At 39.7% G+C, this 15488-nt stretch overlaps 1 pseudogene and 2 gene segments (V, D, J or C); 1 reads left to right on the top strand and 2 right to left on the bottom strand.

Moving 5' to 3' along the window:
• Positions 1 to 733: 733 nt before the first annotated feature.
• On the bottom strand, positions 734 to 3156 carry LOC124628915 (Ig kappa-b4 chain C region-like). The segment is given in 3 exon segments: positions 734 to 1286; positions 2248 to 2332; positions 2998 to 3156. Coding segments are annotated over 3 exon segments (555 nt in total).
• Positions 3129 to 5116, top strand: LOC128634896 (probable non-functional immunoglobulin kappa variable 6D-41; annotated as a pseudogene).
• Positions 5117 to 9724: 4608 nt separating this feature from the next.
• LOC128634959 (Ig kappa-b4 chain C region-like) lies at positions 9725 to 13629 on the bottom strand. The segment is given in 4 exon segments: positions 9725 to 10277; positions 11384 to 11468; positions 12835 to 12901; positions 13571 to 13629. Coding segments are annotated over 4 exon segments (522 nt in total).
• Between the last annotated feature and the right edge of the window lie 1859 nt (positions 13630 to 15488).

Below are 15488 nucleotides of genomic sequence, written 5' to 3' on the forward strand. Positions count from 1 at the left end.
CTTGGAGTAATTTTTGATACCAGCGTTACATTTGATTCTTTTGTTCAGAGCAAAAAAGCAGTTAAAGCATACTTTTTTCACCTCAGAAATACAGCTAGACTGCGGCCTATGCTAAACTTCTCTGTGGCTGAAAAGCCGATTAACTCATTTGTTGTCACTCGGCTAGATTACTATAACGCCGTGATATAGAGGGAGTGTCTAAATCCACAATCAATAAACTGCAATACGTACAAAAGTCTGCTGCCAGGATCTGGGACCAGGAAATGCAATCATATTACTCCTGTTCCAGAGTCCTTGCACTGGTCCCGGACCGGTTCCGTGTCGATTTTAAAATTATGATGTTGACATACAAGGCATTACATGGCTTCACTCCTCATTACATATCTGCTTTAAAATTCCTTACACGCACACTGCGCTCCTCACAGTGTAATCTGTTAACTGTTCCACTAACGAGCTTAAAATCTATGGGTGACAGGGCTTTTTCTGTTTATGCTCCTTCCCTTTGGAACGCTCTTCCTCTTGAACTTAGACCTCAGGCATTTTTAAACCTCAATGTAAGACACACTTTTTAAACTTGCATTTGACTGTTGATGCCTACTTTTATTATTATTATTATTATTATTATTATTATTATTATTATTATTATTATTATTATTATGTATTTTTCATATACTGAGAGATGCACTGGTGATTTGTGTACGATGTGCATAATCAATAATGTGCAGCAAAAGTGTTTACTGATTCAAAAGGCTTTTATTAATACTTCAAAGCAGGACATTGCAGTGATACACACACTTAACACATATTTAGGTGATAAGAAGAAGAGCTGAGTTAAAGTGAGGAGTGTGTGAGCTCACATGTCAATAACTCAGATGAAATGATGAAAGTGGGACATTTGAGCAGTAAAGGCCACATGGAACACACAGTGAAGCAGTAGAAGGTGAGCTGAGTAACGTGTGTGTGAGCTCACAGCTCTCAGCACTGCTCTGTGTTCACTGTGCTCACCACAGGTGGTTGGTTGTCCTTGGAGGCCTCACAGGTCACCACCTTGTTCCTCCACTGCTCCGGGTGGAGGCTCAGCGTGCTGCTCCAGCTGTAGAGGCCGTCCGCCTGCAGAACTGCGGTGCTGTGGCTCTCCCCCGAGCTCCAGCTGCTCCCATCAACCTTCCAGCTCAGCCTCCAGTCCGAGGGGAAGCCCTTGTAGGCCACACACACGAGTGTGACCTTCTCCTGCTGCAGCTCCATACTGGAGGGGGGCAACACCGTCACACTGGGCTGGGTGAGGCCTACACACACACACACACAGACACACACACACACACACACAATTGAGACAGGAATAGACATCTGTCAGTCACTCAGGCTTCGTTTCAGCTCGCTGTGTGTGTTTCACTTCCCTTCATATCTTACAGAGCAGAACTGAGTTCAGTGGAGCATCACAAACGTTTCACATTCAATTCAAATACTTTTACATCTTAAATCTATAATGATTTATATTACTGTGATCACTGGAAGTTCAAATCTAACTGTACAGAATATTCAATAATCGGAAATATTACAATTATTTTATAATATGAATAAACAGCATTTAAAATACAACTTATTTATTATTTAAGTAAATTCAATTTATGCTTCCACATTTAACTCTGTTTATGGACTCACAGTCTCTGACATATTAAATATAGTTAAATATAGTTAGTGTAATTCAACAAAAAAAAGTAAGTAATATACACAAACAACAAATTCTATTTTGTTTGTCGATTTAAATTAAAATGAGCTACTCGCACTAAAGTCAGATACATTTTCTCAAACTTCTAAAATAAGAAAAATGAGAAACAACATGAACACAATTTAATTTAGTCATTAATCTGAACACACTCCATTTCAGCCATTAATCTGAACACACTGCATTTCAGTCATTAATCTGAACACACTCCATATCAGTCAATAATCTGAACCCAGTGCATTTCAGTCATTAATCTGAACACACTCCATTTCAGTTATTAATCTGAACCCAGTGCATTTCAGTCATTAATCTGAACACACTGCATTTCAGTCATTAATCTGAACACACTCCATTTCAGTCATTAATCTGAACACACTCCATTTCAAACATTAATCTGAACACACTCCATTTCAGTCATTAATCTGAACACACTGCATTTTAGTCATTAATCTAAACACACTCTATTTCAGTCATTAATCTGAACACACTCCATTTCAGTCATTAATAAACAGGTTACTTACGGCCCACAGACAGTTTGGTTCCTCCACCGAAAGTGTACCACAGTGATACAAACAGGTTTAGTGGCCGTACAAAAACCCTGCTGCTCTAAACTCACTGCTCTCTCCATCCATTTAAACCTCTTATTACAAAACAGCTACAAAACACCAACTTCTGTTCACATCAGCTGATTAATACACTAACTCTCTGACTGTTTTTATTACGTTTTAGTGTTTTTTATCTTTTCAAACATCAAGATTGTCAGTCTAAACTGAGGATGCATCCAGGGAGTGATTCACACAAATAAATTACATAAACTAAAAGCTGAAAATTCACAAAATGGAGATCTGCAGACGCACAGGTTTTACCCATAATGCATCACTGAGTAAAACTGCTGATGTACTAATGATAAATTTGCAATATACGACTGAATGTGTGGAGCTAAAGTGAGAATAATTCTCCACTCCTTCTGTAGACTGATAGAAAGTTATGATATGATGTTTAATCCTACAATAATCTAATCATTCATTTACAGTCAAACTATTAGTGTGTATTTACTCACTGCCAACATTGATGCTGCTTCTTCCACCATAAATCCACTACAGTGAGAAACTCATTAACATTCAGTACAAACACCATCCAGTGAAAGTTTAAGCTTCTCTCTCTAATTCACTTATTTATGCATCTTAGAACTAAAAGTGTTTTCCAGAAAATCTCCATCTGACCCCAGAAGCTAAATTCACACAGTAACTCTGTAGTAGTGTGAGATTTACAGTAAGATTGGGGGAATGTGGTAAAGGCGTCTCCATACTTAGAGGACACTTTGCATTGGCAGCACATGCTTCAGTGCTCTGGGAGTGTTTATAGCGCTGTGACTTTAACACTTCATGACTGAGAGCTGCTGCTACAGCAACTTCACCCACAGCTACCATGACTTTGATCCCCGTCTTCATCTGGACACTGATCCTCTGGACTCAAGGTCAGACACTGCTTCAGATTTTATGTCTACAATAATCTGTTCATACAAATACAGTCATTGTTCCTGTTATAATATTTCGCTTACTTTTAATATAAGTGCAATATCTTTTTTTTTTTTTTTTTCAGAATGCAGAGGTCAAGTCACAGTAACTCAGACTCCTGCAGTGAAATCTGTTCTTCCAGGAGAAACAGTCACCATCAACTGTAGAACCAATCCGGTTATACTGGTATCAGCAGAAACCCGGAGAAGCTCCTAAACTCCTGATTAAGTTTGCGAATCAGCAACATTCGGGTTCTCCAGCTCGTTTCAGTGGCAGTGGATCTGGATCTGATTTCACTCTGACCATCAATGGAGTCCAGACTGAAGATGCAGGAGATTATTACTGTCAGAGTCACCATTTCATCTCTGGCTACTGGTTCACACAGTGTTATAGAGTCGTACAAAAACCTCCCTCAGTCAGATTGTAGAGAGACTGCACTGCTGCAGCTGGGAGCGACTGCAGGTGCTGAGTTGGAGGATGTGATACGACACAATGACACTCTGTGGAGGAGAGGAACCACACCACACTAACTCACAACTCACATTAGAAATCTCTCAATAATCATCACACCACACTGCACACAGTCCATCACGTCCACTACTGTAAGATAAATAGTTTCCCAGTTTTCTCAGTCATGGTGCTACAGGTCAGATCTTCAGAAAGAACAACAGCATTGGAGATAACAGATCAATATCTACAGTGAAGGCTGGTTGTGATATTGAATAAAGACTAAATTAAATTTTACTCCTCTTCACTAACTTGCTTTTACTGTTATGAAACCATTAGAGAGGAGCCTTATAACATTCACTATGACACTCATTGAGTCTCACTGCATAAGTATAAATAATGAAGTACACACCTATTAAAAGGCGGATAAACGTCAATCGTAATCATGCCCTGCCTCTTCTGAATCGCAAATATTTTAAATTGAAAAGCTGTTCCTGCCATTACCCAGTTCTTCATTTCAAACCACACAAAAACCCTAATTCTTTTGTTTGTCCCTTTGTGTAATTTTACTGGACAATGTGTCCTTACTGTTCTTATTTTTTATAAATCCGTAAAATTAATTTTAAAAGAAAACAAACAAAAAAAATCATCATCAAGAAAGTAATCCACTTTGTCCACAAAGATATCAGCCACACACTCTTTACTGATACGAGTTTTTTTTTTTTTCCTCATGTCTGCTAGTGGTGTAAAAAACAAAACAAAAAAAATGTTTGTTTTTTTATATATATATTTAAATGTGTTTATTTATTTATTTTTTTGTTTCCATTTTGTGTATGTACTGTTTGTATGTATGTCTGTATGTGTGTGTTTGTGTGTATATGTATGTGTGTATGATATCACTCTACTCATATTTACTCCCTTCATTTAAACAGAGTCTTCCTCCAATTTGTCCTGCTCTGATGTTACTGCAACTCCTGCTGTTGGGTCTGATCCAACCAGTCTCTCTCTCTCTCTCTCTCTCTCTCTCTCTCTCTCTCTCTCTCTCTCTCTCTCTCTCTCTCTCTCTCTCTCTCTCACTCACACACACACACACACACACACACACACACACACACACACACACACACACACACCTGTTCAATCAACACAATTTTGGGTCTTTCACACCAACGGTTACCAACCCAGGGGTCGTGACCCCCACTAGGGCTCGATAAAGATTTACGAGGGGTCACCAAGCTCACTCTAGTTGGAGAGTTACAACAGGAAGAAATAAAATGTAAAACAGCACAATAAATAAATCCATTTTTAATATTCTAATAATAGTGTGTAAGATATATGAAAAGAGAAGCCATTTCCTTAACATCTTAACATTGCTCGTTCTAAAACAACAGGGTGACTGCTCAAACAATGAATATAGCAAAGTGCCGGGGAGAAGAGAAAAATCTATGTGCTAAAAACAGAACAAGGATTTATTTGGACAGTTATCTCGAATTTGGTTTCATTGAAGCAATGGGCAAAGTGAGAATTGAGTGTATAATCTGTGGTGAGAGACTAGCAAGGCATCAGAGCACCAAACACCCAGAGATGGTGGGTCAATCCAGAAAATTTTACCTTAGGAAATAAGAACTTGTTATATCATATTGGTCCCAGAAGATCAGAGATGCTTTGACTAAAGCCGGAAATGAAAAGAGACAGGCACCGGTTGCGTCCTAATTGTCCAAAAATCTGCACACCATCGGAGAAACTCTGATCAAACCCGCTTGTGTAAAAATTTCAGAAATAATATACGGGACACAGGTGGCTTCTGAACTGTACGTCTGTCCAATAATACAGTAAAAGACAGAATCAACAGAATGGCAGATGATGTTGAGAACACGTTGGAGGAAAAGTTAAAGATGCACCAATTTTCTATCCAACTTGATGAAACTTCCACTGTGGCAGATGAAGCAGTACTCATTGCATATGTGCAGTACATTGAAGACCCAGAAATAAAGCAGGAATTTCTTTTGTCTACAAATTTATCAACAACGACACGAGGAGAAGATATTTTCCATGCAATCGATATGTACTTCACCAAGAAAAACATTCCCGATAATGATTTAGTCGCATGCTGAAAAGGCTCCTCACTGTCTTGTGTTTCACTGTATGATACACCGTCAAGCCCTGGCCAGAAAACACCTTCTGATGAGCTGAATGAAACGCTCAAAATGGTTGTAAAAATAGTCAACTTTATTAAAGCCGTGTGAAGATGAGGCGCATTGGCACTCCTCCTTCATACCGAAGTGCACTGGCTATCAAGGGGCCAAGGGTTGGTTCGTTTTATTGAACTGAAAGAAAAAATAAATGAGTTCCTGAGACTGAACAAATAAATAACTGCGAGTTTTTTAAGTTACACTGTCTTTAGTGCCGTTATGATTGCGATATGGTGGTGCCATTTTATATATTTTGGACTGTAGTTGTTTATTTCTATGCTTCACCTGGAATAACCTGCAGCGTGTAACTTTGAATCAACGCCTCGGCTCGGCTGCGTGTGTGGATCGTGTGTGAGGATTGTACGACTTTGTGCTCTGGAGTTTCACTAGCTCTGGCCTTGCGAGTGTGCACTCACCGACCATGGCGCTAAGGTACACTACACGCCAGCTATTGAATCTAAAACAGAACTGTTATTGCCTAGCCAAAGACTCTTACAATCTCTGTCGAGATGCTGGTGTGCTACATCCTAAGCGATATATCCATCGGGGCTTGAGGTGCAGTCTTGCTGTCTCATCCTCTCCTAACATCAATGTCCCTATCTGTCGCCGTAAGACCAACAAACTGCTCCATACTGGTGTTGATCAGAGCAATTTAATATCGGTTCCCAGTGTGGAGATTAAACCACTGTCGTCTCCGCTTCAGACCCAAGCTTATGCCGCATTATTCAATGCTGCTTTTGTCGGATTTTCTTACAGATAAAAAGCTGGACTTTTTGATTTTAACTGAAACATGGCATAAAGAAAATGATGGGTTCCTGTTTAACCAGATCACTCCAGCGGGCTTTGGAGTATTAGATCTCCCGAGGCTATCTGGCAGAGACAGAGGCAGTATTGTGGTTTACAACCTGAAGTTCAACACAAGAGCTGTGTCTGTTCCTCAGTTTTCATCATTTCAATGCCTGTTCTTGAGTATTTCCACTCCTGTATCCACCATCATCGCTACAGTCTATAAACCACCTAAGACTAAGACACATGCAGCTTTTATGTCAGAGTTTGCGGACTTCCTATCGATGTTGAGTATGAAGTTTGACAGAATTGTAATTGTGGGAGATTTTAACATTCATGTGGACTGTAGTGACTCTGTGGCGGCTAAGGAATTTCTGTGGCTAATTGATTGTTTTAACTTCACACAGTTTGTAACTGACCCTACTCATAACAAGGGTCATACGCTGGATCTTGTGATTGCTAATGGCTCATTTGTACCGCAGTTTTCATCTATTGACATTGGACTGTCTGATCATTCAGCTGTCTTTTTTAACCTCAAACTGTATCATTCAAGTGAGCCTACCATCCGAATAGTAACCTTCCGGAAGTGGAAGTCTATCGATCACACAGCTTTCTCCAGTTCTGTGGTTTCCATCCTAAGTGATCTTCATTCCTCATCACTGGAGGAGAAGGTTCTGCAGCTAAATTCCACTCTTGCTGCTAATCTTGACACTTTTGCTCCTCTAAGGTCACGTAAGGTCACATTCATCCGCTCTGCTCCCTGGTATAATGACAATCTGCGCTCTAGAAAGGCTGTATGTCGGAAAATGGAGCGAAAATGGCGCCTTACTGGACTGAATGTGTACTATCAAGCGTGGAAGGATCTTCTGGGGGATTATCGTGCACTACTGGAGACTGAAAGATCCTCTTACTTCTCTCAGCCTATTGTAAATAATCAAAATAATCCCAGACACTTCAAGTTAATGCTATTACCACTTTGCCTGTTTCTCAGCAGCTCTGTGATTCTTTTCTACAGTTTTTTAATTCTAAGATTGTTAATGTTTGCAAAGAAATTCCTGTTAACCCTGACTGTGCCACTTCAATCCTTCGTCCATCTGGGTTCACTGGTGCTTCTTTCACTCATTTCTCACTGCTTAATTCTGAGGCTCTCACAAGGGAGGTATCCAGTATGAAATCTACCACTTGCTTGCTGGATCCAATTCCTATGAATTTATTCAAATTGTGCTTCGCTGTGTGGTGCCCTACTATCCTCAGCATTATAAATGAATCACTGGAGACTGGGGTCGTTCCAGCAGTACTAAAGACTGCTGATGTTACACCTGTACCAAAGAGAGAACATGTTTCTGGATGATTTTAACAATTTTCGTCCCATCTCAAATCTTCCGTTTTTGGCAAAAATACTTGAGCGTGTTGTTGCCTCTCAACTCTGTACTTATCTTACAACCAATAACCTCTTTGAGCCCCTTCAGTCAGGTTTTCGAAATTTCACAGCACTAAAACGGCATTGGTCAAAGTCATCAATGACTTGTTGATGGCCTCTGATTCTGGAGCTACCTCACTTCTTATTTATCTTGACCTTAGAGCCGCCTTCGATACTGTGGATCATGGTCTTTTACTTACCCGCCTTGAAAGTGTTTTTGGTGTGTCCGGGACAGTTTTAAACTGGTTTAAATCCTATTTTACTGACCGTTCCCAGTTTATTTCTATGTGTGGCTTTAGGTCTGACACTTGCTCGGTGCTCACTGGTGTTCCTCAAGGTTCAGTTCTAGGCCCTCTACTCTTCAATATTTATCTATCTCCACTTAGGCATCTGCTGCGATCGCTCGGCCTCCATTATCACTTTTATGCCGCCGATACCCAAATCTACATTCACTCTAAATCTGGTGAAAACATTGATGCTTGTTATCTTTCTGACTGTATTTCTGAGATAAAAACATGCCTGGAAAAACGGTTGGGAACCACTGATTTACACGCATCTGTGTCTGCGTGTGTAATCTGTTAGTTTCCAGAACTTTGGGGTTCCCAAAGTAAATTCTTGTTCTTGCTTAGTCAGAACGAGAGTCAGTTCTACTGAAGTCACTGGGATCAGCTGTGACTCTCTCAGGCAGGGTTTCATCACCTTGCTTTTGTTGTTGTTGTCCGTTTGTTGTTATTTCTTTTAAACTTGTGAACATATAGCAATACCTTCATTAGCATTTTGCTCAGTAGAGGGAGATTTCAGACTGGAGGATGAACTCTGAGTAAGGATCAGCTGGGAGACTCAGGGAATGTTACCTGCTCCCTGGTTTTATTTCCCCTGGATCACGTGAAGTTATTTTAACAACAAAGATATTAGTGTTCATTGCTGTTTGAGGTGCCACGTGCTTGATCAGTGTTCATGGTATACAGTTATTGGCTGACTCACAGGTTCCTAACCCTGGTTTACCCATTCTCCACCCCAGTAACCAGGGATTGGAAGCTGTGGGCTAACTAATACATTCTAGGTACATACTGATGTTTAAAATGTAACGTGTCTCTTGGTATGGGGAAATTCACTACATAAGGAATAATTGTGATTTTTTGTAACTGAATATTTATTTCACTTCAGTGTGAGTAACATACAGGGGTACAGACGTGATTAATATACTAGGTGTAACAGCATTTCCAACACCATCACACCAGTCCCCAACAAGCAGATGGGTGAAAGTAACATGAAATTTCCCATAAGCTCTTTTACACAAAAATGCTTTACCACTTTAATCTCACTCAACCACATCCTCAGTGTAGATGCTTTCTCTCCATTAGTTCAGGCTGAAGACAATTCAATATACAGGACAATTAGAAAATTCTACAGCCAAAGGTTATATAGTTATATTTTATATACTATATGGTGTAAAACCAAGTGTTGTTGTTGTTGTTATTATTATTATTATTATTATTATTATTATTATTATTATTATTATTATTATTGTTATTATTATTATTATTATTATTATTATTATGTATTTTTCATGTACTGAGAGATGCATTGGTGAGTTGTGTACGATGTGCATAATCAATAATGTGCAGCAAAAGTGTTTACTGATTCAAAAGGCTTTTATTAATAATTCAAAGCAGGACATTGCAGTGATACACACACTTAACACATATTTAGGTGATGAGAAGAAGAGCTGAGTTAAAGTGAGGAGTGTGTGAGCTCACATGTCAATAACTCAGATGAAATGATGAAAGTGGGACATTTGAGCAGTAAAGGCCACATGGAACACACAGTGAAGCAGTAGAAGGTGAGCTGAGTAACGTGTGTGTGAGCTCACAGCTCTCAGCACTGCTCTGTGTTCACTGTGCTCACCACAGGTGGTTGGTTGTCCTTGGAGGCCTCACAGGTCACCACCTTGTTCTTCCACTGCTCCGGGTGGAGGCTCAGCGTGCTGCTCCAGCTGTAGAGGCCGTCCGCCTGCAGAACTGCGGTGCTGTGGCTCTCCCCCGAGCTCCAGCTGCTCCCATCAACCTTCCAGCTCAGCCTCCAGTCGGAGGGGAAGCCCTTGTAGGCCACACACACGAGTGTGACCTTCTCCTGCTGCAGCTCCACACTGGAGGGGGGCAACACCGTCACACTGGGCTGGGTGAGGCCTACACACACACACACACACACACACACACACACACACACACACACACACACACACACACACACACACATACAATTGAGAAAGGAAGACACAGCTGTCAGTCACTCAGGCTTCGTTTCAGCTCGCTGTGTGTGTTTCACTTCCCTTCATATCTTACAGAGCAGAACTGAGTTCAGTGGAGCATCACAAACGTTTCACATTCAATTCAAATACTTTTACATCTTAAATCTATAATGATTTATATTACTGTGATCACTGGAAGTTCAAATCTAACTGTACAGAATATTCAATAATCGGAAATATTACAATTATTTTATAATATGAATAAACAGCATTTAAAATACAACTTATTTATTATTTAAGTAAATTCAATTTATGCTTCCACATTTAACTCTGTTTATGAACTCACAGTCTCTGAGATATTAAATATAGTTAAATATATTTAGTGTAATTCAACAAAAAAAAAGTCAGTAATATACACAAACAACAAATTCTATTTTGTTTGTCGATTTAAATTAAATTGAGCTACTCGCACTAAAGTCAGATACATTTTCTCAAACTTCTAAAATAAGAAAAATGAGAAACAAAATGAACACAATTTAATTTAGTAATTAATCTGAACACACTCCATTTCAGTCATTAATCTGAACACACTCCATTTCAGTCATTAATCTGAACACATTCAATTTCAGTCATTAATCTGAACACACTCCATTTCAGTCATTAATCTGAACACACTCCATTTCAGTCATTAATCTGAACACACTCCATTTCAGTCATTAATCTAAACACACTCCATTTCAGCCATTAATCTGAACACACTCCATTTCAGTCATTAATCTGAACACACTCTATTTCAGTCATTAATCTGAACACACTCCATTTCAGTCATTAATCTGAACACACTCCATTTCAGTCATTAGTCTGAACACACGCCATTTCCGTCATTAATCTGAACACACTCCATTTCCGTCATTAATCTGAACACACTCCATTTCAGTCATTAATCTGAACACACTCTATTTCAATCATTAATCTAAACACACTCCATTTCAGTCATTAATCTGAACACACTCTATTTCAGTCATTAATAAACAGGTTACTTACGGCCCACAGACAGTTTAGTTCCTCCACCGAAAGTGCACCACAGTGATACAAACAGGTTTAGTGGCCGTACAAAAACCCTGCTGCTCTAAACTCACTGCTCTCTCCATCCATTTAAACCTCTTATTACAAAACAGCTACAGAACACCAACTTCTGTTCACATCAGCTGATTAATACACTAACTCTCTGACTGTTTTTATTACGTTTTAGTGTTTTTTCTCTTTTTAAACATCAAGATTGTCAGTCTAAACTGAGGATGCAGCTAGGGAGTGATTCACACAAATAAATTACACAAACTAAAAGCTGAAAATTCACAAACTGTAGATCTGCAAATGCACAGGTTTTACCCATAATGCATCACTGAGTAAAAATGCTGATGTACTAATGATAAATTTGCAATATACGACTGAATGTGTGGAGCTAAAGTGAGAATAATTCTCCACTCCTTCTGTAGACTGATAGAAAGTTATGATATGATGTTTAAGTCCTACAATAATCTAATCATTCATTTACCATCTAAAATATTAGTGTGTATTTACTCACTGCCAACACTGATGCTGCTTCTTCCACCATAAATCCACTACAGTGAGAAACTCATTAACATTCAGTACAAACACCATCCAGTGAAAGTTTAAGCTTCTCTCTCTAATTCACTTATTTATGCATCTTAGACCTAAAAGTGTTTTCAAGAAAATCTCCATCTGACCCCAGAAGCTAAATTCACACAGTAACTCTGTAGTAGTGTGAGATTTACAGTAAGATTGGGGGAATGTGGTAAAGGCGTCTCCGTACTTGGAGGACACTTTGCATTGGCAGCACATGCTTCAGTGCTCTGGGAGTGTTTATAGCGCTGTGACTTTAACACTTCATGACTGAGAGCTGCTGCTACAGCAACTTCACCCACAGCTACCATGACTTTGATCCCCGTCTTCATCTGGACACTGATCCTCTGGACTCAAGGTCAGACACTGCTTCATATTTTATCTCTACAATGATCTGTTCGTACAAATATACTCATTGTTTCTATTATAATATTTCACTAACTTAAAATTTGTTACATTAAAAATATTTTTTTTCAGAATGCAGAGGTCAAGTCACAGTAACTCAGACTCCTGCAGTGAAATCTGCTCTTCCAGGAGAAACAGTCACCATCAACTGTAGAACCAATCCGGCAGTGTATTATTACAGTTCATACGGCCATTATTTAAACTGGTATCAGCAGAAACCTGGAGAAGCTCCTAAGCTCCTGATTAAGTTTGCGAATCAGCTACACTCGGGTATTCCAGCTCGTTTCAGTGGCAGTGGATCTGGATCTGATTTCACTCTGACCATCAGTGGAGTCCAGACTGAAGATGCAGGAGATTATTACTGTCAGAGTTACCACAGTGGTGGTGTGTTCACACAGTGTTATAGAGTCGTACAAAAACCTCCCTCAGTCAGATTGTAGAGAGACTGCACTGCTGCAGCTGGGAGCGACTGCAGGTGCTGAGTTGGAGGATGTGATACGACACAATGACACTCTGTGGAGGAGAGGAACCACACCACACTAACTCACAACTCACATTAGAAATCTCTCAATAATCATCACACCACACGGCACACAGTCCATCATGTCCTCTACTGTAAGATAAATAGTTTAGTAGTTTTCTAGATTGTTATTTGTGATAACTGAAACTGTTTGGTGGATAATTTTCATTTTTTCCAGACTCTGTCACTAATCCTGCCCCATTACATTCTCTTATTCTGACCTGATATCAGCTAGAGGATTCAGTGATACTGTCTGTTCTGTCTTATTCCTCTGTTTTCTCTCATACACCTCTTGTACTGTCTCATCTTAACATTTCATTCTTTGAATGATGTTCCTGTCTAAAATGAATCTTCATATTGTTATTATCCAACAATCATCCTTCTTAGTCCTGATGCCTCCTCACCTACTCTCCTTTTAGACTGTAGCCCCACTTCAGGCAAGCCTCCAGTCCTCCTGCACCTCCTCCCTCTCTTTCACTCCTATAACATGACCTTCTGCAACTGCCTTCCAACACGCAATAGTTTAAACTTTTTCGGACTTGGTCTTCATCCATCCTTCATCAGCTTTAGGTATCAGCGTTACCCCACTCTACTTTTCAGATTATCACTTTGTATCCTGCACTCTTGTTCTCCCTGCCCTGCCTATCACCATCTATTTATACCTCTCCCCCACTTCCTGAAACCTCCACTCTTTCTCTTCTTCCTCCATGGATTCCAGCATTCTATGTTTCTGCACAGATCTCAGAATGTTCTGCAGACATCTCATCATGGAAGTTTAGCTCATCAGCAGAAACTAAAATGCAGCAAGACTGAGCTGCTGTATATCCCTGGAGATGCATCCGCATGATTTATGTGAACTCTACGGAGAACTCTTATGTCACACCATCTGACCAGACACGTAAACTCTGGGTAGTTCTAGTAAAGTAACTCACTTTCCTCATATTGCATCACGACTCTTCTGTGTCCTTCCCCAGGTGGTGGAATGAACTCTAACATGGTGTGATTTCTCCAGCTGATGACCCAGCTTTGTCCAGGCCCCCTTACCATTTTTTTCTACCTGTTCCTGTCATTACAGACATGTTATGTCCAGTTTGTCTGACCTGCATCTTGCTCTGTTGTAATCCTAGTTTACTTTGCAGTTCTTCTATACCCTCATGTATGAGATATTAAGAATCTGAACCTTTAGAAGGAAAAGTATTTCAATTACATTCACTTTTATATTAATGAATTTGTAAGAATAGGCTGGAACACTCACCTGCCCCTAATCCTAACCATAAACACCTTTTTGTTTTGGAGATTGCATTTGACTGAATTGAAACAATACATGTACTGGCATGATTTTAGTTCGAATCATTCACCTTTTATTTTTACACACTTGTACACATTTAAGTATGCACACACAGTGACTATGAATACTTACATCCACATTCAGTTCAGTAAGAGGTAGCACAATTCATTCTATGAATGTTGCATGATCAGGACCTTCAGAATGAGCTGAAAGTCATAAACAACATTCCTGTAACTATCTGCTTACTGGTTCAGTCATGATTAACTCAGAGCAGTCTGTTGTCTCTGGACCATGATGATGCTGACAGACCCATCACTACATGAGCAAGACCTAATAAATATTAAGTATCAATTAGAGCTCTTTCTTCTCCCGCTGTTATAAAGAGAGGAGTGTGAGAACTTCTGTAAAGGTCATCAGGAGATTTGAGTGACAGATACAAAGAAAAAATAAGAAGTGAAAAATGTCCTCCTCACTCAATAGTATATAAAGAGATAGATTTACTCAGTGAAACACACATGCACACGCATACACACACACACACACACACACACACACACACACACACACACACACACATTTGCATGAACAGCTCGGAGTCCTAGAATAGATCAGCACTTTCAGCAGATGTTCATGGTTCTTCAGCCAAACTCACTCAAGCACAACACACAGTGCTGCACTCGACCTGCTGTTAAAGTTGCTGTTCATACCTGATATTAACATGATTAACATGATATTTACAAACATTTTTGCAATGAATAGATATTTTCTGGCTAGCGCTGTCAAGTAGTTGGTCCTTCGTTGCCGTCCTGGATGCTTCAGGACACATGAGAGTTCACACTACAAATGTGATGTGGCCATATGCATCCCAGACCACCTCCGAATGTGGTTTGAGTGAACGAATCACAATGCGTCTTCAATATACATTCGACCCCGTTCATACCTGTACTTAGCGCTGTCCACTTATAATCCAATCACCCAGGATGCGTGTTAATGCCAGGGGTTAACTGGACAAAAGACACTTCACTAAAAGGAGACACGCTTTCCACATTGAAGCTTTATTCAGCACAGCTACACCACTGACACCACCTCAGACTGATAAGCGTGTTTTAAAGTGGACAACTGAATTCTTTTGGACTGAAACAAAATGAAAATAAAAAGGAATCTCTCATAAACTTTCGACCAGTTAGATTTTAACATTCTCTCTATAATTCACTAAAAACTATTTTCCAGAAAATCTCCATCTGACCCCAGAAGCTAAATTCACACAGTAACTCTGTAGTAGTGTGAGATTT

This window comes from Ictalurus punctatus, chromosome 14, assembly GCF_001660625.3.
Source record: "Ictalurus punctatus breed USDA103 chromosome 14, Coco_2.0, whole genome shotgun sequence".
Taxonomy (NCBI): Eukaryota; Metazoa; Chordata; class Actinopteri; order Siluriformes; family Ictaluridae; genus Ictalurus; species Ictalurus punctatus.